Genomic DNA, 26,107 nt, shown 5'->3' with positions numbered 1-26,107 from the left:
GCCACATGTGTATTCTACCAATCCGCATTGGAGCAGCGTGGTGGAATAAGCTCCTAACCTTCTCAAAAGGGAGAGGAGGCTTTAGCCTGGCAGTGGGACATTAACAGGCTGTTACTTTACAATAAAAGTAAGGGATTGTAATCGTTCAACACAATGTTTTATAACCTTATATAACTGCTGTGTGGGCGTGGGCGTACTGTAGAGCACCTTAGGAACAATTATTGGTAACTTTTGTCTTTGTGGAAGAGCGGGGCACCCAGTAACTCGGGTATAAGCCTAGTACTCTTTCGCAAATAGTTTGTATTGCTTAATTTTCAGTATTTATAAATAACATTTTTTTTTAATTTATCCAATAAAATCTATCGAAGACATCGTGACACTCTGCCAAATGTACTTCAATCAAGCATTGAGTGGTGCAATCATTATTTAAAACTCTCAAAAAGCCCCTCTTTTTGAGAGTTTTAATTGAATTTCAGACCTCAGTCCACCAGAATATCTACTTGCATTAATATTCTTTCATGTTGATAGAAGCGTAATCATTAATCACATAACAAGGGTAACATTTACTTGTTAAAAATAAACAAATACGTACAAAATGATCACTTTATTTACGATTTTAAAAGATTTATTTCACTTAATTACAATAAATATTTACACTATATTAAATTATATTTATCAGTCTCTTGTCCTAAGGCCCCAGATGGATGTTCGTCTCGTACCGATGGTGGGTCTCGCGATAGCACTGTAACAAGTAATCATTTATTTATTTATAATAGCACACTTTTTTTTATAGAATAGGAAGGCGGACGAGCATATGGGCCACCTGATGGTAAGTGGTCACAACCGCCCATAGACAATGGTATTATAAGAAATATGGACGGTCTCGTTGGTCTAGTGGCTTAATGTAAAGCCGCAGACCCGGAGGTCCCGAGTTCATTCCCAGGTCGGGCCTATAGTAAGTTATTGGGTTTTTCTGTCAGAAAATTCTCAGTAGCAACCCGGAGTCTGCAAGTTGGAAGTCGGAACACGCTCGTGCCTCGGAAAGCACGTAAAGCCGTTGGTCCTACGCCTTTCCGGTCGTGTCGGATTGCCGTCCCATCGGATTATAAGAAGGAATAGAGAGTGCACCTGTGTTTGCGCACATACTTGTGCATTATGCATTATAATATAGCCAACTGGCTAATCTCTCTTGAGATTGGCCGCCGTGGCCGAAATCATTAAGAAATATTAACAATGTCCCTTGTGTCAGCAATTGGGTCACTCACCGTAAAAACCGGAATTTGCGACAAATTAAATATATTATTTAAATAACATCGCAGGATAAATAGTTGTTGATGGATACTCATAGGAATTTCTACCATTTCATTTACCTGAACATAAATTGATTGAGTTGTATAGCGGGGAGAGCTTTCCTTAGAGTGTTCAGAGATCCACTTTGCAGCATACCCCACACTTCAAGATACTGCAAGGACGTCATGCTGCTCAGCTTCCTGGAAATAAATGGACACATAATATTATAATATTATGATATAATATTATAATATAATATAATATTATGAGACATTTTTCACACACGGCCATCTGATCCCAAATTAAGCTTGTACAAAGCTTGTGCTATGGAAACCAGACAACTGATATACTACATATACTACTTTTTTTTTGTAAATACATACTTATATAGATAATTACACCAGACTCAGGACAAACATTCATGTTCATGCACACAAATGTCTGTCCTGGGTGGGATTCGAACTCACAAACTTCGGCGTGAAAGGCAAGTGTTCTACCAACCACGCCAACCGACTCAAACATACATATGAGTAATATAATATGCCATATCGTTTTTATTTACATAAATCGTCATACTCCTTGCGTGCAATAAAGAGATTTACAAGACATATTTTCCATGAGCGAACCAGGATTTGAATCTTATAGCTACAGCTAAGTTATACCCTATTCCAATCAGAGAAGGATTAAAGGTAAACAAACCTTTGAATTACAAATTGCATGCGATTTTCTAAATGTTCTCCTACATAGTGAGTAATAAACGGTTCTTGAATTATTTACCTTTATTTGTAATACAATACTATTCCATTTAACTAGATATAACCACATTCATTTAACTTTCGAAGTTCCGATTACAACTTTGAGGGCATTGAAAACGTCATTTTCACGCGAATCCATAGTGAATATCATAGACAATTCGAGATCTCGAAAAATGATATCGCGTCAATCCGGTGTCAAAGTTCTTATTTGGGTTCACTCCTCTTGTGGCTGGAACAGGCGCCAGTGATCAGACCGGCGTGGTGGCGGTACTCACATGAGCGTGTGCGGCGGCAGCAGGTAGCAGCGGCTGAGCGCGAGGTGCTCCAGGCGGCCGAGCGCCAGCAGCGCGCCCAGCGCCGCCACGCCCAGCCGCGAGCAGTCCGACACGTCCAGGTCCAGCAGGCGGGGGCAGCGCGCCACCAGCGCGGACACCACTGGGGGTACCACCATGTTCAGTCACATATACACCACGATTTCAAGTATTAATAATCCGACATTCCCCACGGGGATGGAGATAAATGATATAAATCTGTGCCACCACAGCACGGATGTCTTAAGTATTTATAATTCAACTCGTGCTTTGTTCTGAAAAATCGCAAGGAAACCTGCATATGTTTCAACTTTTATTTACGTTTATTTCACCAACCCTGTGTGGGTTAATTTGTGGGTGGAGACGATTGGCGGATTAATGTCTTGTTAACCGTCCCGGCTTCATACGAGTAGAATATAAGTAGGTATACATAGAAAATTTATATCGTATTAAACCTATAACTCTATTGGCTTACGGGGCGCACGCCAGTTTTCCCCGACATCTTAAACAATCGTCGTCATAATTCAGACAATTAACACAAAACTATAATGACTTATACACTTAACCTTCCTTATAAATCGCTCTCTCCATTGGTGAAAGCCGTATGAAAATCAGTTCAACAGTTTTTGAGTTTCGTTTGGACAAACAGACAAAAAGGAGGACTTCGTTTTATAATATGTAGTTACAGTAACAGCCTGTTAATGTCCCACTGCTGGGCTAATGCCTACTCTCCCTTTTTGAGGAGAAGGTTTGGAGCTTATTCTACCACGCTGCTCCAATGCGGGTTTGTGAAATATATTGGTAGAATTTTAATTAAATTCGACACATGCAGGTTTCCTCACGATGTTTACCTTCACCGTCAAAAGCACGAGATGGATTATACTAACAAATTTAGCACATGAAAATTCAGTGGTGCTTGCCCGGGTTTGAACCCACGATCAACAGTTCAAAACATGTAAATAATATGTAGTTAATACCTATTAAACATTAAATTTGTTGTAATTATCATATTAGTCGGTGAGTTGTGCACAACTTAACTATACTGGTGGTAGGGCTTTGTGCAAGCTCGTCTGGGTAGGTACCACCCACTCATCAGATATCCTACCGCAAAACAGCAGTACTTGGTATTGTTCCGGTTTGAAGGGTGAGTGAGCCAGTGTAATTACAGGCACAAGGGACATAACATCTTAGTTCCCATTGGTGGCGCATTGGTGATGTAAGCGATGGTTAACATTTCTTACAATGTCATTGTCTATGGGCGTTGGTGACATACCATCAGGTGGTCATCTCTGTCCGTCTTCCTAATCTATATAAAAAAAAAATACGGAGTTATTAGTACTCACTTTCATCAGTCATGATCCTGGCGCCGCTCACGTTCAATCGTTGCAGCTTCGGCGGTAACATCGTCACGAGAACGTTTAACGCGGCTTCGCTTAAATTGCACCACGATATGTTTAGTGACTGGAGGCTGTAACACAATATATATATATAATAATAAAAAGCCCAGATGGCCCTGTGGTAAGAACGCGTGAATCTTAACCGATGATCGTGGGTTCAAACCCGGGCAAGCACCACTGAATTTTCATGTGCTTAATTTGTTATTATAATTCATCTTGTGCTTGACGGTGAAGAAGAACGTCGTGAGGAAAGCTACAATTGTCTAATTTCACTGAAATTCTGCCACATGTGTATTCCACCAACCCGTTTTGGAGCAGCGTGGTGGAATAAGCTCCAAACCCTCTTCTCAAAAAAGGAGAGGATGCCTTAGCCCAGCAGTGGGACATTCACAGGCTGTTACTGTAATAATAATAATAATATCCTGGGACATTATTCACACACGGCCATCGGATCCCAAAGCAGAGCTTGTGCTATGGAAACCAGGCAACTGATATACTACATATACTACTTTTCTTTTGTAAATACATACTTATATAGATAACTACACCCAGACTCAGGACAAACAGACATGTTCATGCACACAAATGTCTGTCCTGGGATGGGAATCGAACCCACCACCTTCCTTAATTAACCATATATTAAATATTAGTGTTCAGTTCGTTGGCTGTTTTCTTGACATATTTGACATTAGTTTACCATATATGACTGCTTTATTATGCTTCAACATATCTGATATTACATAGTCTACATAGCAGCTTACTAGCTTCCCGCGGCTTTGCCTGGGATTCATTTTGCACCCAAAATCACTCCAAATATGCTATTTAAACTTACATAATTTGAATTGTAGATATGAAATATTTATATTATAAAGAATTAGTGATATTTTTCAATAACTTTTGATAGGCCCGACCTGGGAATTGAACCCAAGACCTCCGGAGGTGCGGCCTTACATCAAGCCACTACACCAACGAGGTAGTTGAAAGAGTAAAGATAAACAAACCATTTATTTAGATATTCCATATGATTTGCTCACAGCTATATGAAGCAAAATTAAGCCCCAAGGAAAAATGGGATAATTTCTTTTTAAGTAATATCTGACACCCCCAAACGCACAATATATCATGTCAATTAAAGTAGTGGAATTTCTCAATTTTTTTCTTAATCAATATTTAAAATCAAGTTTTATATAACTCACCCTGTACACCCTTCCAGTATGTATGTCAATCCTTCAGCTGTAATTCCTTGAGCCATTGTGAGGTTGAGTGTTTCCAAGTTCGTGCATTTGCCTGAAATTCATCAAATTCAGGGTAAATAATATATTATTACCACCATTGACCAGCTAGGTTCAATGAAGATGTATGCAAAGTGGCTGGCAAAGAGATTTGAGAACTGAAGATCGTGCTCAGTGGTGAGCCATTGGAGAGTCCTATGTGGAGCAGTGGACAACAAAGGGATGAAAATTATAATGAATATATGACACGACAGCCTAATTTCAGCCAATTTTAATGTTAAGCTCGAGATGGCCCAGTGGTAAGAAAGCGTGAATCTTAATCGATGAACGTGGGTTCAAACCCGAGCAAGCACCTCTGAATTTTCATGTGCTTAATTTCTGTTTACAATTCTAATAATAAGGAAAACATCGTGAGGAAACCTGCATGTGTCTAATTTCATCGAAATTCTGCCACATGTGTATTCCACCAAACCGCATTGGAGCAGCGTGGTAGAATAAGCTCCAAACCTTCTCCTCAAAAAGGGAGAGGCCTTAGGCCAGCAGTGGGACATTTACAGGCTGTTACTTAATGTTAAACCATCTTCGTAGAATTTATTTACAGAAATAGCATGTGTCCATTAACACAAACATTCTATCTCTCTCATAGTGCGATGAAACAAACGGTAGAGAACGCAGCTACTCTGTAAGAACTCGAAAACATCACTGTTTAATGTCAGAAGGTCATATGTGACATTGATTATAATAATTGTAACTTTTAAAGGATATACGGTTCAAAATGGCGTATCACCGTATGTGGGCTTATTATATTACACTAGTGAGATACGGAATGAACTTTACGGAATTGTACTGTACGCACAGGTTTAAAAGACATGATGAGTTAACTAATACAATATCACTTCAAGAATAACATAACAGCAGTGTGGCCAACTTCTGAGAACCCCCCCCCCCCCTAGCACCATTGACCGATGAATTGAAATAAAAAGATAATAAATTTATAATATTATGTTAAAAACAAAGCAAGCACTGCACAACAACACAAAAAACAGCAGCGGCTTTGAAATTAACCAGATTAAATCGAACTAAGGAGTTAAACTCAAGAGAGATATCTTCTAAAAAATGTTTTCCCTGTAAAAGCCCCTTTTTTATAGAATAGGAAGGCGGACGAGCATTTGGGTCACCTGATGGTTAGTGGTCACCAACGCCCATAGACATTGGCATTGTAAGAAATGTTACCCACCAATTACATCATCAATGTGCCATCGACCTTGGGAACTAAGATGTTATGTCCCCTGTGCATGTAATTACACTGGCTCACTCACCCTTTAAATCGGAACACAACAATACCAAGTACTGCTGTTTTGCGGTTAGAATATCTGTTGAATGGGAGATACCTACCCAGACGAGCTCGCACAAAGCTCTACCATCAGTATATATCCCCTTTTATCTGACTTACCCCCAAGGGGTATACCTCGATGTTCGCAACACTGCATAATAGAATAATAATAATGTCCTCCAGACCGATTTCGGCCACGGCGGCCAATGTCAAGAGAGATTAACCAGCTGCGCAGGAGATGTTATACTGCACAGGTGCACTCTCCATTCCCTAACTCTCATAATCCTATGGGACGGCAATCCGACACGACCGGAAGGAGGTCAGGCGCAGGACCGACGGCTTTGCGTGCTTTCCGAGGCACGGGAGTGAAAACACTTCCAACTTCCAGACCCCGGGCTGCTACTGAGAATTTTCTGACAGAAAAACCCAGTAACTTTTTACTGGCCCGACCTGGGAATCGAGCCCGGGACCTCCGGGTCTGCGGCCTCGCATCGAGCCAGTAGCCCAACGGGGCAGTTGTATAGAATAGCCCCAGCCCCGAGGAGTGCCACGAGGGATTAGCCAGGGCGGCGCGTACCGATGAGGCGCTGCGCGTGTGCGCCGAGCGCCACGCTCTCGAGGCTGAGCTTGCGCAGCGCGGGGCAGGCGCGCAGCGCGTGCTCCAGCGTGCGCGCGTCCAGCGAGCACATGCTCAGGTCCAGGTACTGCACGCGGGACGCCGCCGCCGCCGCCGCCGGCCGCCACGCCGCGATCTGCGGGGAACCACGGCTTTGAGTGCCTTCTGTGCATTTTACTATTTCATAATTATAATATTTGTTTCGTATTGCACGTTTATTTTTATGTTATGCGGGCGGGCAAATGAGCCCCCTGATGTTAAATGAAGTGTTAGCCATTCCTTCCATCGCCGATACGCCACCGGCCTTGGGAACGAAGATACGTTCGTTGTGCCCCCCCCCCCCCTGCAAATAAATTGCACCCCAACCTCAACCCGAACACCAAAATTTGTTTATTTCAATATTGTTTAAAATTATACATATATGCACGAGCCGTGGCTGTGATTTCTGACCGAGCCATTTCAAATACATGTATATTATAATTTTAATATATTATGGCAAGAAACTGGAACAAAAACAGGCAAAAAACTTATAACACTAACATCAAAATGTGTTATTTTTACTTATTAATCCTTTGTTGCACACTTTACAAACATTTAGTAACATATAATAGCAAGTAAAACATTTTTTACTGGTGGTAGGGCTTTGTGCAAGCTCGTCTGGGTAGGTACCACCCACTCATCAGATATTCTACCGCAAAACAGCAATACTTGATATTGTTGTGTGGAGGGTGAGTGAGCCAGTGTAATTATAGGCACAAGGGACATAAAATCTTAGTTCCCAAGGTTGGTGGCGCATTGGATATGTAAGCGATGGTTGACATTTCTTACAATGCCAATGTCTAAGAGCGTTGGTGACCACTTACCATCAGGTGGCCCATATGCTCGTCCGCCTTCCTATTCTAAAAAAATACAAATTTGTAATACACCAACCTACATACATATAAACTTATGTAAGAAATAAATTAACATATACATATGATTAATTGAATTATACTTTTAAATTTAATTATTCTCACCTCTGAACTGGCAAGTCTGACGATGACAGGCTTCCTGGCTAATATCCTACCTAGAGCGTCTTTTGCTAGGGTCTTGTTGCCTAAATCTAGCCTCTGCCAGAGCGTTTCGTCGCAGGCTAGTCTGTATAATCTGAAATTCAATATATTCAATACATTTTTCTAAATTCCATATCCTCTTTGCGGTCTATATACTTTAGAAATATATATTTTTAACAATCTTTGCACTGAATGCATTCCTTGCTAATATATAACAGTACAGTAACAGCCTGTTAATGTCACACCGCTGGGCTAAGGCCTCCCCTCCCTTTTGAGGAGAAGGTTTGGAGCTTATTCCACCAGGCTGCTCCAAAGCGGGTTGGTGGAATACACATGTGGTAAAATTTCAGTAAAATAAGACACGTGCAGGTTTCTTACGATGTTTTCCTTCACTGTCAAGGCTAATATATATATTAATAATTATATTATACATATATTATAAAAAAATGTCGCTGAATTCATGTGTCTGTGTCTCCGCCAACTTCTTCTAAACCACGCAACGGATTTTGATACGGTTTTCACTAATAGAAAGAGGATTAAGCTAGAAATGTTTTTGTATATAATGTTTGTCGGAGATGCATCAAAATGATGTGTTATTAATTACATAGCAAACTTAACTTTCTTGCCCCCTGTCCTATTTCTTTATTTCATTAATATGCACTTACTATTCAAGCAAATAAATAATATCTACAGCCGATTATCGTATAAAGGTTAATTTAAAAAAAAAACATATTGAGCCCTAATTATAGCTTACCGCTTACAAACGAGAGCACAATGAGCCAGAGCTCTCTTCGGCAGCCAGCGCAGCACGGCCAGCACTAACTCGTCAGGTAACATTGAGAATGTGTCCCTGCTGGAGGTGAGGGTTCCGATAACGCTAACGGGCTCCTCTGATGGACCTAAATGTAAAATACATTGATTAAGTTTATCATTTAGTCTCACTGTCATGTATGAACATGATTTAGTATTTTATTTGATACATTTAAATATTATAAGTCGATGCGTGTTTTTATATATGTATTATATTAATGTATGTAGTATCCCTCCGATTGACTTGAAATTTGTCACAGTTACTCCTTGCCTGATGTAGACTACTGGTGGTAGAGCTTTGTGCAAGCTCGTCCGGGGTGGTACCACTCATCAGATATTCTACCGCAAAACAGCAATACTTGATATTGTTGTGTTCCGGTTTGAAGGGTGAGTGAGCCAGTGTAATTACAGGCACAAGGGACATAACATCTTAGTTTCCAAGGTTGGTGGCGCATTGGCTATAAGCGATGGTTGACATTTCTTACAATGCCAATATCTAAGGGCGTTTGGTGACCACTTACCATCAGGTGGCCCATATGCTCGTCCACCTTCCTATTCTATATACATAAAAAAAAACAGCAGTACTTCGTATTATTGTGTTCCGGTTTGATGGGTGACATAACATCTTAGTTCCCATTGGTGGCGCATTGGCGATGTGAGCGATGGTTAACATTTCTCACAGAGCCAATGTCTATGGGCGTTGGTGACTTACCATTAGGTGGCCCATATGTTCGTCCGCCTTCCTATTCTATAAAAAAAAAGACTAAGAAAGGACTTTAGTTTTCCCCTTATCTATCCGTGTGAAGATGGGACGATTAGCTAATGATACTATATATACAAATTGCTCTTTATCTGAGTGGATATCCTATCAGAAACATGCAGAAACCCATTGAATTTTCTTAAGTTTTAGTTTTTTGGTTATCGCTCGCTATCTGTGTAACCTTGCTAACAAAAATATTCTGCAATTCAACTATAAAATTCCACGGGACACCTCATTTTGTATCCAGATTTGGGAGTCAACAGCTGAACATCAGGGAGTTAGCAACTGTCTTTAACTCATTAACATGAGCATAAATACCGATTTCTACATTTTTAGCATAAAAATGACATTTCATACAAAATTTAGTTCCACATTTAACCTCCTGGGGAGATTCAAGATAATAAAAAATTCTTATCGCTCACCTATGTTCTTAAGAAAAATTGGGTTTTTGAATAAAGTTTCCGATGGGTTATCCCATTAGTACTCGGCTAGTAAAAGACCAAAAAAAACGGCTCACGTTCAATCTCCTTAAGTTTTTTGCCGCTAGTGGTGGTCGCGCTGTATCCAGAGCTCGTGTGCTTGTAGCTTGCACTGACTGACTGTCCCAGGGGTGTTTCCTCTTCTATCAAATAAGCGCTGGTCAGAGTCGTGTCCAGCGTGTGTTCCGTTGGTTGTAGGGGTACTGGAATTTTTAATAGATATTTAAGACTTCACTTTTGGATGAATCTCAGATCAGACCCTTGGCGAATGAGAACTAGTCCGACATAAGTGTAATGTGGAGTCCATTTAAACATGCGAGCTCATGATTCATCTCACCACTCGTCTTGTCATTTTTGAATGACAACTTAAATAATACACTTTTGCTATAGTATTTAACTTTATATTTTTTTACTTATTTCAAAAGCTCTACAGTACATATATTAAGCCCAAAGCCATAGCAATTATATTCACACTAAACCATTTTCATTTTTAATTAATTTCAAGCATATTCCTTCTGAAAAAAGGAGAGGAGGCCTTAGCCCAGCAGTGGGACACAGGCTGTTACGCATATTAAGACCCTGTAACTATCAAATTCAACTTACATTTATCACAGCTCCTGGGGCTCTTTCGCGACGGTCCAGGGCTCGACTTCCCCGGGGGGCTGAGCACCCTGGATATGTTGGGGTTCACATTTTCTATATCACGTTTCCTTTTAAGTTGTCTATGCTGGAATATTAAGAGAAAATTATTGTTATGTGCTGTGGCATTACAAAGTCTAATGATGTAAGGCACGAAAATTATAATAAACCGATGGAACGGCAATCCGACACGACCGGATAGAGTTCAGGCGCAGGACCAAAGGTTTTACGTGCTTTCTGAGGCACGGGAGTGTACACACTTTCAATTTCAGACCTGGAGTCTGGAAGTTGGATGTCTGCTACTGAGAATTATCAACGGAAAAACCCAATAACTTTCTAATTGCCCATCCTGAGATGTTACAGTTATGTATATCAACTTACTGTACTGTTACTCGTTGATTCACAATTGTTCTCCCCATCGTCTGGCTCTAGTAAACTAACGCCCATCTCTTGTAATACCTAGAAGGAAAATAAATTTATTTATATATTATTATGTACCTACAAAGTATTTACAAGACAGAAGTATGTGTCCATACGTATATACAAGTAATTTTGCATATTACAGCCAAAAAGCAACACTTAGTATAACTACAGGAATAAGGGACATAACACCTAAGTTCCGAAGGTTGATGGTGCATTGACAATTTAAGAGATGGTTTATATATATGGATGAATATGTCTACGGGCCATAATGACCATTCATCATGTGGCCCACAAAAATAATGAGTGCAAATTACTCTGCCAACACATTTCATCATAACTTTTTCAAATCTGAGCAAGCAAGTTGAATTTTCACACGCTCAGTCTGTGTTTATAATACATGAAGGAAAACTTTGGAAGAAAACCTGTGTTATATATGCCACTTGTGCATTGACTAACATGCATTGGAGCAATGCAATGTGGTGGAATGAACTCCAATCCTTCCCAAGTCTTAACCCAACAGTGGGAATGTTATGCATTTTCTGGATCAGGATACAACTAGAGACTTCAAACTAACTACTTAGTTAGTTTCTACTGTACTGTACCTCAAAATATTTACTTTTTATATTACTACTATCCAAATAAAAGTATTACATGCAGCAGATTAACAGTGTTGCTAAAGCATTGGGGCTTCAATCATTGAGTGGTTTAAAGAGCCTCCAAGATTACAATTATTTATATAAGTCAATCAGATATGTCATTTAAAAAAGGCTGCATATTATTCTGCCTTTGGTATATTCAAGTAAGCTTTTACAAACACTTAAATAATCATTTTACAAAGTTAATATATAATAGATTATACTAAAAAGAACCGCAAAGTCAGTCAGTAGTTACTCATTTGAATCAATGCAAAACAGTACATGTAATAATGATGTACAGTAAAATCTATGTATCCTGTGAGAACATCAATGAATACTACCTTCAAGTTCTATCATTTATATAATCTTGTACTGTACTGTACGGCTTTATTTATCACCGTTTCTTCTCACTTGAGTTTTAAATTTAGTTAATAGGTATAGCATTGAATACCTAAGATGTATTAACTTTGTGAACTGGCAAAACTTGATGTTACAAATCGCTTAATGGTTCTGTATATACCACTGGCTCCTAGTAGATTATACCATATAGATTCTATTAAAATTACTAAGCACTTATATCGGGCCCCAATAAATTATCTTCCACCGCTAACTCTATTCGTAAAACACTATTTGAAATGTACATGTAAAATATAAAATGGCGATGTTGATGATTATTGGATTTAAAGCTTTAAAATGTCTGCTAGAGTTTTATTAGATCAGGGAGAACAATAATTAGGTTTAAAGCCGTATTTTAAACGAAAGGTGTGGTTAACAAAAAAGCGGGAAGATACTATATTAACTCACATCTGTGTCCGTTCTCCGGTCCATCAAACTCCAAGATTTACGCGATGAGTTGTCTAAGCGCATTCTTTTCCTAAAACACACACAAATTTCTAAATATTCACACGATTTCAGATGGTAATATTAAAATGACACGTTAATAACATTTGGCGCCTTTTAACTTTGGCGCTCAAAATCAGCTGTCACGGACAGGTGAGCTGAAATTCACTAATTTTAACACAAAAATTATTCCGCTCACCGAGGACTTTCGATGACATCGAGAGCAGAAGAAGTATGGTCATCTTCTACACTACTTGCATTCATTTTAATTATAATTTTTACTCTTCTAAGGATCAAAGATCGAACGTCATCACTATTCAATAATTTGACGAAATTAGAAAAAAGAATAGACAACAAATTATTTGAAAAGAAATCTGTGTTGCAAGCTTAAATATGACAGGTATGTTGTAGATTCAAAATATTTTATAACATAACTGTCGTTCTTTTAAAATGTTTTATTTTTTTATTATTCTTTTATCTAAATCATATATAAATATATTTATATAATTAATAATAATTTAAATTGCAAAGAAAAGAAAATAACATTTCAAATTTTAGATTACAGACAAGTAATCATATCTGATTACATTAATTCTATTTAAATCGATTTTATTAAATATTTTCATGAAATAAAAATAAAAAAACAGAAATGCTTTCAGTTTACATATTTTTATTGTAAATGAGTGTTTATAATACTTTTTTTTTTCTTTAAAAAAAACGAAGTAAAATGACAACACCAGTTTTTGTTTACATATATACAGCCAATGGCTGCACGACAATATTACGCACTGCTTTCCAATTCGTCGAAAGGATCGACAGCTATTTGTAGCCGTGTAAATGTTGCGCGCTTTCCTGTCAACTAGAATCAAAACATAAAACAAAGGAGATCGCACGAAATTGCTCGTCGTGTTTGTTTTGTCTTAAAACAACGCAAAAATCTCAATTTTTTTTTAATTCATTTTAAATTGTGGAAATAAAAAAGAAAACTTAAATTGCCTGGTGTTGTGTTCATTCCGCGAGAATGGCGGCTAGAAAACTGAATACCATAGAAGATCTAAGTGGTAAGTTGAACGTAAATAAACAATTGATTCACTAACATGACGAAACAGCTTTTCATACTTCCAATCACATATGTTCCGATATATTAATAGAAATTTTATCGCGATTGTTTATACCGTGTACATTGTTTTCCGTTAACTATTGCGCAGTTATTATTTCGCAACAGCTGGTGTGACTTTGTCATTGAAACTTAGGTATTTTGAAGTAGGCAATCTATTGATATGTGTGACCTTCGAGGCCAGCGAAATCATAAACAAACGTTGAATTGGTAATTAGTATAAACGGGTTTTATTGATAATACATATATTTACAAGAGACTCGATTTGTTTAGGGTCATCTTAATTTGGTCAGTTATTTTGATTCGCATGCCTATTATACCTCTATGACCCCTGGTACATTTTCGTGTTATTTTTTTTTTTAATATTCTTTTATCTATTTAAGAAAATACTTATTTGTGTATACTTTTTTAGTGTTGCACTGTTTAATAAATACCCTATTTGTATGTAACCTTTGTTTAAAAAAACAACACTGAAAAGCATCATCTTTAATTTAATCAAATTCCTATCTATCAATTTGTAGTTTTTTTTTTAAATAATAATTACGAATGAATGGAAAATGCAGATATAAAAGGCAGCAGTTCTCAAACTTTCAGTGTAGGATAGTAATTAAATATTCTAAATAAAAAAATAATCAATCATGAAAGATGGAATTGAATCTGAGCCTTTGATATTATTTCTTTAGAAAAAATAAATGTATATTGTTCACATGACTATTTATTACATCTTATTATGGAATATAATACAATAAGAGTTTCCTTTTATTCTTGGATTGTTCGTTAATCTGTTCCTATTAGTTTTCTTGATATAAATCGGACAACAGCTTATTACTTAATCTAGAATGGAGCAGATAATTATTATTTACAGTGTACACATACATACTTCAGTGGGCGAACTACCGAACCCTAAGCATATATAAAATAAATTGTGCGTAAAAGTTTTTTAAAGATGGTGTTTATAATAAGTGATAAAGACTTATTGAATTATCATACAATAATTCTCTCAATATGATTGTAATATTCAAATTCTTTATATCAACAATGATAGGTTATTATTTTCTGATCTGCATTTGTAATGTATGTTTTCAGTTTTTTCTTTTGTACAAATAGGATTAAAATAAACAAGCGAACAATGCTATTTAATTACACATTTTAATCTTTTAATCCAACTACCTAAGTGTAGTATTTGCACTAAGACATTTGTCTTGGAATTAATTGTTTAATAGGTTCAATGTTGCTAACTGAAAAAAATATGGTACATATGTGTTGTTTTTAATTTAAGTAATTCATAAATAATTGGAATTTATGAATGTTTTTTTTTTATATATATTTTCAATTTAAATTTTTGTCATAAGGTTTTTTTACTCTTTTGTTGCGCATACCTTGAGGATTCCATCGACCCCAAATTAACTTTGCCACAATTTCGCCGAGATAGTGAACTTGTGATAAGTTTGTTAGATATACTAATGAAGGCTACTCATATACCATTTCGTCACGTGTTCCTGTTCATTTACTTCTACAAGAATTAAATTGACAATCATACCAATAATTTGCGGTTATTATCATTTGATGTGAAAGCGATCGAGGATTACTTCGTTACTTTATGAAAATATAATTTCAGTGATAGTATTAGCTACTTGTAAAATGTTTCTGTTTTTATCTATTATTTTAATGGGGATTAAATATTGATCGCTTCAAATAGACATAAATAATTTATACACAACATTTTTGAAGAGTTCTTAAATTTAGACGCTCTAGAAATTGGGAGCGATTTCTAGGCTTACCAGCAACGTCCATTATGAAATGGATATTATGAGTTACATGACTTAAATGATGCAATTGGCTTAGTTATATTATATTGAATATGTTATAATAAATAATCAGGAAATTGGCATATATTCGTTGTTATCTAAATTAGTGTTATAAAGATATTGTTTTATTTTTATAATCAAATAATAAATACATAATTTGGACAGAGAAATTTTACATTTAATGTTTGTTGGACGAAGAGGCCAAATATGCTGACTTAGATAAAATATCATTGAATAGGTCGATTCTTATTATCCAATGATTTCATTTTCATCGATTTTGATGACGGCGGCTATTTTCAACAGAGAATATATTCTGCGATATAATATAATATAGTGCTCAAGTATGCGCAAAATATTTCCGTTGGGAAACAAATCCGGTACGAGCAATAAGAGCCCATCAGCGAGATTAAGGGCTTTGTGTGCTTTATGAGTTATAGAAGTTTTCATACTGCTAACTTTCAGACTTCGGGCTGCTACCGGTAGTTTCTGTTTTATTTATATTTAATGTATGATGCGTTCTTTGACATTTTATTCAGCGGAAGTAAAATTGAAAAAATGTATTATCCTATCCAATGTCCTCGAGAACGAGGTCGTAATCACAGTAACTACCTATATGAGTGCGTGCGTAGTAAGAAGTAGTTCTATTCAGTGGGTTTAAAACGCGTACTGTTTGAGAAAATCTGTCCCCAAACATAATCCAGTTGTATATTCAAGAACATAATATTGACTGTATGTCGTATCGTGATAGTAATCTTAAGACGGAGATGCAGAAAAAAAACCGGTAATAAACCTCAGTATTAATGGAAATCTGTATTTTGCTTAAATAAAAAATACGATTTTTTTACGGTAATGGTAGGTGCTATCTGAGACTTCCAGCGTCAGACGAGTAAGCGTAAGATTTCGAGCTGTCGATTTGTTATTCACGCATGAATTCTTGTGAGTTTACTGGTGGTAGAGCTTTGTGCAAGCTTGCCTGGGTAGGTACCACCCACTCATCAGATATTCTACCGCAAAACATTCCGGATTGAAGGGTGAGTGAGCCAGTGTAATTACAGGCACAAGGGACAACATCTTAGTTCCCAAGGTTGGTGGCGCATTGGTGATGCAAGCGATGGTTAATATTTCTTACAATGTCAATGTCTATGGGCGTTGGTAACCACTTACCATCAGGATAATATGCTCGTCCGCCTAGCTATAATATAACAAAAAAAAAAAACTCTGCAAATTATGTATTTCCGTTTACGTATAATACGCCGTGACCCGCGTCTTAACCCGTATTATAAATGCAAGCCTGTAACGTGTAGGTAATTAGTTTTTACCTACAGAAGAGAGCGTACGACCGTACACACTGTTCAGCGTTATTGCGAATGTCAGTTTGTTTGTTTTATATTCACGTCTTAACTACTCAACAGATTGTCATGAAATTTTGCATAAACAATGTCAGGTGTACAGAAAAGGACATAGCACGCGGACGAAATCAGTAAAATTGTAAATGCGGAAGTAATGCCGTCTCTCTCATACACTTTCATGGTTAAACATTGGAACCGATGATGAATTTTCTTATCAAACAAGCTTCAATTTCAAAGAAAGAGATAAGCTACTTATAATTTTACTGGTGGTAGGGCTTTGTGCAAGCTCGTCTGGGTAGGTACCACCAACTCATCAGATATTCTACCGCAAAACAGCAATACTTGATATTGTTGTGTTCCGGTTTGAAGGGTGAGTGAGCCACTGTAATTACAGGCACAAGGGACATAAAATCTTAGTTCCCAAGGTTGGTGGCGCATTGGCTATAAGCGATGGTTGACATTTCTTACAATGCCAATGTCTAAAGGCGTTTGGTGACCACTTACCATCAGGTGGCCCATATGCTCGCCCACCTTCCTATTCTATAAAAAAATAAAATAAAAATAAATAACACTCGCAAGGACAAACCCCTTCCCCCCTCAACTCTCGGCCGAAATCCCGTGAGAATGATACTCCTACTATACTAGTATTACACTGATATCGCGCTATTGAAATTGCGATTTATTTGAAAACATTATCAATATTTAAATACAATATTGCCTGTAAAGATAATTTTAAGGAACTGATTAGACGCTTAGCCTTGAATTGAGACGCGATAAGGAGCTTTTATTAGAATTGTTGTTTATGTGGTGTGTTTTGCGAAATTTTTAGATAATATTTGGAAGTGAAGGTGTATACCTTGTAATGTAGATAATTTGTTATTTTTGAAACCGATTTACCGAACAGTCTTCAAAGTTCCTAAAGCCACGCTAAAGCTAGTAATGTTTTTAGTGTTGTTAATCATAAACCTTCTCTTGTTTTAGATATTGTTTTTTCTTACGTTTATATTTTGTTCGCTTAATAATCAACAAGAATGATGATGATGATGATGCCCTCCTGACCGATTACATCACATTACATCACCGATTACATCCGATAGGACGTTAAATCCGAGACGATCAGAATATGTTTTGGCGCAGGAGCAAAGGCTTTACGTGCTTTCCGAGGCACGGGAATACAGTTTCAACTTCCGTCTCCGGGCTCTTACTGAGAATCTTCGATCGATAGAACAAACCCAATATTTTTTCGACCCGATCTGTGGCCATATATCTAACCATAGACTAGGCGATATGTATGTATATATATATTGAATGCCTTATTGGTATTACTGTGGTATTCTATAAGTACTCAAAAAGGAAACGTCCACATTTATGGAACGCCCCATCGTTTGTGTAAGAGCTTTCGATCAAGTTCAACTAAGTGCTAGGATTTGGTTTATATTGATATTGGTATCGCGAACGACGATTACTTTGACCTGAATATGACTCTTAGTAACAACACAGGACCCCACATGGACGAAACAATAAATTGGCTCAATGAATAAATTGCAGACCAAAGACCCGTCTATTAATAGCTTGGATGTTCTTATTCAAGTCTATTTTAGAATAATCAAATGTAATTTGATAACAAAAGGCATCTTATATCAGTAAACGGGATTAAAATGGTTAACTCAGTTACCTAAGCCCGAGTCATAGCATGTTGAACACACTTATCAACATCTGTTTGTGTGTGCATATTCATTGACATATAATATACTAGCAGACTATTGACTGAAGGTAAGGAACAATCATGACTTTTTTAGGTAAAATGAAAACCTTATGTTACATTATTACAATTTTTAGGACATGTTACTCACTGATAGTGACGAGTTCTGGGGGTGAAAGAATTTTTAAAATCGGTTTAGTAGTTGTTAAGTTTATCCATTTCAAACAAACATACAAAAAAAATATCTTATCTCTTTACAAAATTAGTATAGACCAATAACCTAAGAGTTTTCGTGTTGTAATCTAAACTATAATGATATTTTAAAAGCAAAAGTAACTCTGTGTGTCTGTCTGTTACGGCTAAACCGCTGCACCGAATTTTATAAGTAGCAAGCTTAATCCCGTGTGATGCAAGTGTCCATGGGCGATGGTAGTCATTTTCTATCAGATGAGCTTCATGCCAGTTTGCCTATTACATAAAAAATAAATGAATAATGTTAAACGTGCAATTAACTCGTTAATGCGGTTACGGGCTCCATTGCATTCCTGATGGCTTCTTGCGAGCGAGTAATACGTGACGTGATTTGTAATTAATAGAAACATATTGATTGTATCCTGAATAAGTTGCTAGCTGAAAGCATACGGAATCACAGATAAAAGTAAACTTAAATTTAACAGAAGCAATAACATTGGAAAGTAAATGTGGTCGAAAACTAGTCTACGACAGAGTGAATGGATCAGTGTAATTGAATGTGACTGCCTTGTAAGACTTCAAATTGCATCGCTCCGAAATGCAAGTAAAGCCGTTGGTCTAAACCGTATTATTTGGTGATAGGGTGTTGTGCAAGCCTATCTGGGTAAGTACCACTCCTTATTACCTATACTACCGCCAAACAGCAATACTTAGTGTTGTCGTGTTCCAATTTGAAGGGCGAGTGTAACTACAGACACAAAGGACATGACATCTTAGTTCCCGAGTAAGGAATCGTTAATTTTTCTTACAGCACCAATGTAAACGAGTGACAGTGAACATTTAACATCAGGTGGCCTAATACCCGTTCTCCCTATTTAGTCATCATCATCATCAAAAAAGAACTCTGCCGTTGGTACTTACACCATAACTTCTTCCAATGCTATTTCTATAAATGATCACTTACGAATAAAGTGGACCATTTGCCCATGAAAGTCACTTGTTTGGCCTTAAAGGATTTTTATAAAAACCGGTTGATGATAAATTGTACACATTATACTTAACTTGATAAGTGTCATCGTCTAAACTCGTAAATACTTCGGTGGTTTTTTGAAGTTTAAAAAAAATTTTAAAAATATTATGTGTCGTTTTTCTTAATGATGTTTTGTAAATATAATATCATATCACGATGATAATGAATTTCATTTTAAAATGATATTCTTTAGATAAGTACTCATATTACGTGTAATTATAAAGTACGTAGATAATAAAACTATAAGAGAAGGAATCGAACTCACGGTCAAAAAGCAATATATATATTTTATTGTATAATTATTATGCAGTTTTATTGGTGCGTTAAATTTGTGATAAAAAAAATAAGCATTATTAAAAGGGAAAGTTTGTTAAATATTTGAGAACCACTGCTTTTTACAATTTTATTATCGTCAAATATCGATTGTTATCGTAAAAGCGAAGTAGTACAGTAGTAAACCTACAACAATGTAGTATGTAATGTCGACTGTACATGCAAGTAAGCATGCGATATCCCCTTTGCATGAAATATGCACGCGTGAATAAAAAAAAAAAAAAAACAAAAAAACAAGGTCGCTTTCATCGCGTACGGGTTGAAAATACCAGGCACTCAGATCTTTGGGGAGTTTATTCCGTACATTATGAGTTTGTTGAACCCGAAGGCGAGACGTCTAGGTGCTTGACCCAAGACGCTCCAAAGTTTATTTCGTGTAGTAACCTTCGATCGATATACCTGTTTGCGGTTCATGCTCTCCTGATACTTTCTATGTTATTATTGTTTTTTTTTTTTAAAGATAACTCATTTTTTTTATTTTTTATCTTTAGAAAATCAAAACAAACCGTTATCAGCTGTTGTTCTCTCGCGTTGTTTATCTAAACAGTACATATATTGTACTCTTATATATTTTGCCTGTGTATGTATATAAACTGAGGTACGTCATGTATTATTAAGAAGTAATGACTCGGGCTACGTATAATATTTTATAGTATATGTAGGCGGACGGGCTTAATATCACGTGATTGTGAGTGGGCTTGTGTCTGTAATTAAACTGGCTCACTAACACTTCAAACCAGAATACTGAGTACTGATGTTTTGCGGTCGAATATCTGATGAATCGGTGGTACCTACCCAGATGAGTTTGAATTAAGCCCTATCACGAAGTATATTTTAATTCATCTCGTGCTTTACGGTGAAGGAAAACATCGTGAGGAAACCTGCATGTGTCTCTAATTTCACTGAAATTCTGCCACATGTGAATTCTACCAAGCCGCATTGGAGCAGCGTGGTGGAATACGCTCCAAACCTTCTCCTCAAAAAGAGGAGAGGAGGCCTTTAGTCCAGCAGTGGGACATTCACAGGCTGTTACGGACGAAGTATACACGTACATAGATAATAAATAAAGGGCGTCGTAATTTAAATGTTGACTTATACTTTATTAGGCAGTTTCATTAACACCGAAAGCATTGTTGAAATGAAAAAAAAAAAAAACCTTTTTATTGCGATGTGCACTGTCAATGGGTCGTTTCGTTTTGCAGTTACAGCGTAACTTGATAAACGCAGATAAGACCGACGTGATCACTGGCATGTTTTGATATTCGAATATTGACCCTGTCAGAGCGGGATGTCGACATTTTTGTCTCTTTCTAAACACGAAACATGATGTTTAATATTCTGTTTTTGATTATATACGGCTTGGTGTACACAGTTATATAATTAAAGCTTGTTTTTATTAAATCGTATTATTTGTATTATTACTTCAGTTATTTTACATGAAACATAAGTTTCGGAAAATGAAAAAAATAAATAAAAATGTTCCGTCTCGAAGTCAAATCTTTTTGCATCAGAATCGTTTCACCCAAACGTTACATACACACACGTTGCAATCAAATTAATTTATAATTAATGTCTTCTGAGATCACCTCTTGAGAAGAAGACTTGGATCTCGTTCCACCACGCTGTTCCAATTCGGATTGATGGATACACATATCACACACCTCGGATACACCTCGCGGTATATTCGAGCCAAGCACAAGATGAATAATTATAAACTTATTGATAAAATTAAGTGCATAAAAAAATCATTTATTAAGATTAATGGGGTCGAGATGAGCCAGTAATACGACAATCTCTGGCTCATCACGTCACATGATTATTTCAATATAAAAAGAATATTTGCCGAGATGAGTCAGTAAAACGAGAATCTCTGGCTCATCTCGGCTCATGATTATTTCAATATAAATACAACGTTGATATTAAATCAAGAAGCGACAGTTGAGTGATATATTTGAAGCGATTTCCTCCCGAGAGCGCTCTGAAATCTTGTTTTCCTCTTGTCCTTGATAACACAAAGGCGCGTCCTAAAGTCTTTGTGACTATTGTTACCTTTACTATACCAATATAATATTATATGCGAAAGTAACTCAGTATATCTCTTACGCTTTCAAGGCTTTATTTTTATAGATCAGGGAGGCGGACGAGTATATGGGCCACCTGATTGTAAGTGCTCACCAAACGCCCATCGACATTGGGGTCGAGTTTGCTTCAAAATTTTTTCAGTGATTAAGCCACTGGTGGTAGAGCTTTGTCCAAGCTCGTCTGGGTAGGTTACCACCCACTCATCAGATATTCTACCGCAAAATAGCAGTAGTTGATATTATTGTGTTCCGGTTTGAAGGGTGAGTGAGCCAGTGTAATTACAGTCACAAGGGACATAACATCTTAGTTCCCAAGGTTGGTGGCGCATTGGCTATGTAAGCGATGGTTATCATTTCTTACAATGCCAATGTCTATGGGCGTTGGTGACCACTTACCATCAGGTGGCCCATATGCTCGACCGCCTTTCTATTCTATATAAAAAAAAGAGATTATTGCTATAAAAGAGGCGTTTATTAGCAATACTCCAAGTAATAATGACTCGTCATCTAATATTACTAAACTGGGAATTTGAAATTATCGATGATTATGAATTAAAAAAAAAAATGCGTCGTACATATAACCTCCTTGTCTTGAAATAGGTTAAAAATAAATTCAGTACGCTTCGAACGGTCATTGTACGCGTGTTTATCTTCATTCGTCACCCGACCTTGGCAGAGAGAAGACGTGTTTATTGTTTTGATAAAAGATGTAAAATATATTGCGAGACTTTATGTATGAGAAATATGACAATTGATGCTATGAACATATATTGTCAGAGGAAATGCTAATTTTCTATTTGTTGGTTAATATTTGAATGAATATGTATTTATTTGTCAAACGTTACATTATAAACTATATATCAACAATATGATGTCGTCCTTTATGATATTATTCACGAATACGATTTTCAACGGATAATATATAACTGCGCAAGACATTTTACATTGCACGTGTGTGTTGGTGAACACAAGTGCATTCTCTGTTCTCGCCCTAGCTTAATACGATGGGGTTATTGAAAATAATATAGTTTTTAAGGCATGGGAGTTTAAACACTAGGAAAATCCAGAGTCCGGGGCAGCTACTGAAGAGGCACGAGTTTTACTGGTGGATTTACCAGAAGAATTGAAAGACGGCTTATTTAGCCTATTTAAACCACAAGAGGAATAAAGACAAACAATTAATTTCTACCTTGAATTGACGCGATAGTATTGGCCGAGATTTTGAATTATCTATGGTAGTAAAACTATGGATTCGAAAAAAAAAATGGCGTCTTGAATGTCGGCGAAGTTGTTATCGAAACTTTGGTAATAAAATTAAAGTGGATGGAATTAGTTTAATCGAATGAACGTAAACTATGAGTGTTTTATTTTATTTAATATAATTTATTTATAAAACAAATATAAATAAATTTTGACGGATCGGTTGACGTGGTGGTTATACTTCACGCCGAAGGTTGTGGTTTCGATTCCCACCCAGAGATTTGTGTGTACATGAACATGTCTGTTTGTCCTGAGTCTGGGTGTAATTATCTATATAAATATGTATTTACAAAAGAAAAGTAGTATGTATATCAGTTGTCTGGTTTCCATAGCACAAGCTCTGCTTAGTTTGGGATCATATGGCCGGGTGTGAATAATGTCCCAGGATATTATTTTAACATTGCACTTCTCCATATGAAATTTATCCCTACTAAATCTTACAACAAGGCAGCAACTCCTTGCAGGCAATGTGCTTAAAAACAGGTGGGAGGGGGGGTTCAAAGTTTTATTACCGAGAAATAATTATTTATCGTTTGTGTTACTGAATCGTTGCACAATTACGAAAACAATATTGAGTAGCTAAGTAAATCGTCCGTTATGATAATATGTTGGTTTACCGTTGTCCTATTTTACTTGAAACTTATTTGTATATGTTATACACTTGTGTTTACTGGTGGTAGGGCTTTGTGCAAGCTCGTCTGGGTAGGTACCACCCACTCATCAGATATTCTACCGCAAAACAGCAATACTTGATATTGTTGTGTTCCGGTTTGAAGGGTGAGTGAGTCAGTGTAATTACAGGCACAAGGGACATAAAATCTTAGTTCCCAATGCCAATGTCTAAGGGCGTTTGGTGACCACTTACCATCAGGTGGCCCATATGCTCGTCCACCTTCCTATTCTATAAAAAAAAAAAAACTTGTATGTTAACAATAGATGTCATAATTGTAACTAATAATATAAATGCGTCAATAGTAGTGGTCTATTTGTTTAGATCTCTCGCTGTCGAGCGTGATTAATGACATGTTTCGCAGCGAGAGGCGTTGGATGGAGATGGTCTCTTTTTGCGAGGGTGTCATGTCGCAGAAGGAGGTCGCGGAGCGAGAGCGTGAGGCGAGTACCGCTGTTGACACGCTCCGCCGAAGAAGACCGGTGAGGAGACGCCGACGCTATGCGCACCTTTTTCCCCCACCGTAAGCGCCGCTGGGGTCAGGGAGGTACTCCATACCCCGGGAACCCCCTTAAGAATGGAAGCCTACTTAAGCAGGCCAACCGTCGGTGCATCACGGTAGGATGCGCAAACGATCCCGTGAAGCCCCCTCGAAAAGACGAAGTGGGTACCGCTGGTTTTTAGTGGGTATTCCGGCGCCGGCGAGTCCCAAATACCCTCCCCCCCCCGTCTTCATGTGGTTCCCCCATATAACGTGTGAATGCGTTTTACCAGCGAGAAAAAAAGTAATCTATTTGCTTGTTACGTCTTTACTACTCAATCGACCATTATGGAATTTTGCATAAACGTTACCAGGGGTACATATTTTTTTTTCACGAGCGGTACCCTTACCCTCTTAACGAGGAGCGCCACGGGATCGCTTGCGCATGCTGCCGTGACGCTCTAACGAACGGCCCGCCTATTCAGGCTTCCATTCTCTAGGGGGTATTACCAGGGTACTGAGAACCCCCCTAATCCCGGCGACGCCTATTGCGGCGGAGGGAGAAGGTGCGCATAGCGCGTCTGTCTTCTCCCCGCTCTTCTTCGGCGGAGCAGGTCTGCAGAGGCGTCCTCATCCCGCTCCTGCTCCGCGGCCTCCTTCTGCGACATTACCAGGGTTACATATAAGTATAGTGTACCTAACAACCGCCTTAATTTAAAACATTTTATAAAGTCAAAAAATATTTTATAAAAACTGATTTCTACACTTTGCCTTAAATACACAAAAATAATTGCAATTCTTATTAAAAATTTTTTTTACATTTTATTGCGAGTTATTTGTTTTTCTAAAATGTTAGTTGCATATTCAACTTTATTGTATCGTAATAAAGTTTAATTTTAAATAACGTTCGATCGTTTCGGGAGTGCTGCCAAGTATTACCCTGGTAATCGGTACACGTGTTCTCCTAGTAGTCGTAGTACGCATCGGTCGACTTTAATGTATATTTTGGCGTCTGTCGGTCGGTCTGTTTAAAAATAACAATACAAACGACATCATTGTCGATTGTATTGATTGTATTTTTATTAAATGACTCCAGGCTGGTGGTCAAAATCAATTAAAATTTGATATTTTTTTTAATCTGTTTACGTCGAAATTGATGTCGCAGCGCCATCTACAGTAACAGCCTGTTAATGTCCCCACTGCTGGGCTAAGGCCTCCTCTCCTTTTTGAGGAGAAGGTTTGGAGCTTATTATACCACGCTGCTCCAAAGCGGGTTGATGGAATACACATGTGGCATAATTAAATGCAGATTTTCTCACGATGTTTTCTTTCACCGTCAAACAGGAGATGAATTATAAACACAAATTGAGCGCATGAAAATTCAGTGGTGCTTGCCCGGGTTTGAACCCACGGTCGTCGGTTAAGATTCACGCGTTTTAACCACTACGCCATCTCGGCTTACGCGTCATCTAGTGCAGTCGCAATAAAATGGATAGTATTCATCATGAAAAG

At 37.4% G+C, this 26,107-nt stretch overlaps 2 protein-coding genes across 2 annotated transcripts in view; one reads left to right on the top strand and one right to left on the bottom strand.

Moving 5' to 3' along the window:
- Positions 1-589: 589 nt before the first annotated feature.
- On the bottom strand, positions 590-12,911 carry LOC126779976 (S-phase kinase-associated protein 2-like). The gene is made up of 13 exons (XM_050504205.1): positions 12,772-12,911; positions 12,537-12,606; positions 11,056-11,133; positions 10,639-10,762; positions 10,074-10,238; positions 8,741-8,885; positions 7,951-8,080; positions 6,896-7,070; positions 4,950-5,040; positions 3,700-3,824; positions 2,321-2,480; positions 1,371-1,490; positions 590-742 (listed from the first exon to the last, which is right to left on the bottom strand). Exons 1-13 carry the CDS (start codon positions 12,834-12,836, stop codon positions 676-678), a joined length of 1,515 nt encoding a protein of 504 aa, XP_050360162.1. The 5' UTR covers positions 12,837-12,911; the 3' UTR covers positions 590-675.
- A 465-nt stretch (positions 12,912-13,376) lies between these two features.
- The window catches only part of LOC126780124 (BCL2/adenovirus E1B 19 kDa protein-interacting protein 3), a 38,892-nt gene continuing 26,161 nt past the window's right edge, over positions 13,377-26,107 (top strand). The window contains exon 1 of the mRNA XM_050504392.1: positions 13,377-13,633. Within this exon, the coding sequence (XP_050360349.1) occupies positions 13,594-13,633 (40 nt within the window). The 5' untranslated portion in view covers positions 13,377-13,593. The remainder of the gene's footprint in view (positions 13,634-26,107) is intronic.

Source organism: Nymphalis io, chromosome 30 (genome assembly GCF_905147045.1).
Source record: "Nymphalis io chromosome 30, ilAglIoxx1.1, whole genome shotgun sequence".
NCBI classification, from domain to species: Eukaryota; Metazoa; Arthropoda; class Insecta; order Lepidoptera; family Nymphalidae; genus Nymphalis; species Nymphalis io.
Note: the sequence above shows the minus strand (reverse complement) of the source record. Positions and strands in the feature narration are given on the sequence as shown.

Coding starts and splice junctions, on each gene's coding strand:
- LOC126779976 (XM_050504205.1), bottom strand. CDS start 12,836: ATGAATGCAAGTAGTGTAGAAGATGACCATACTTCTTCTGCTCTCGAT. Junction 8,081..8,740: donor TGTGCTCTCGTTTGTAAGCG/GTAAGCTATAAT, acceptor ATTGAATTTCAG/ATTATACAGACTAGCCTGCG. Junction 5,041..6,895: donor ACACGCGCAGCGCCTCATCG/GTACGCGCCGCC, acceptor GATGAATTTCAG/GCAAATGCACGAACTTGGAA.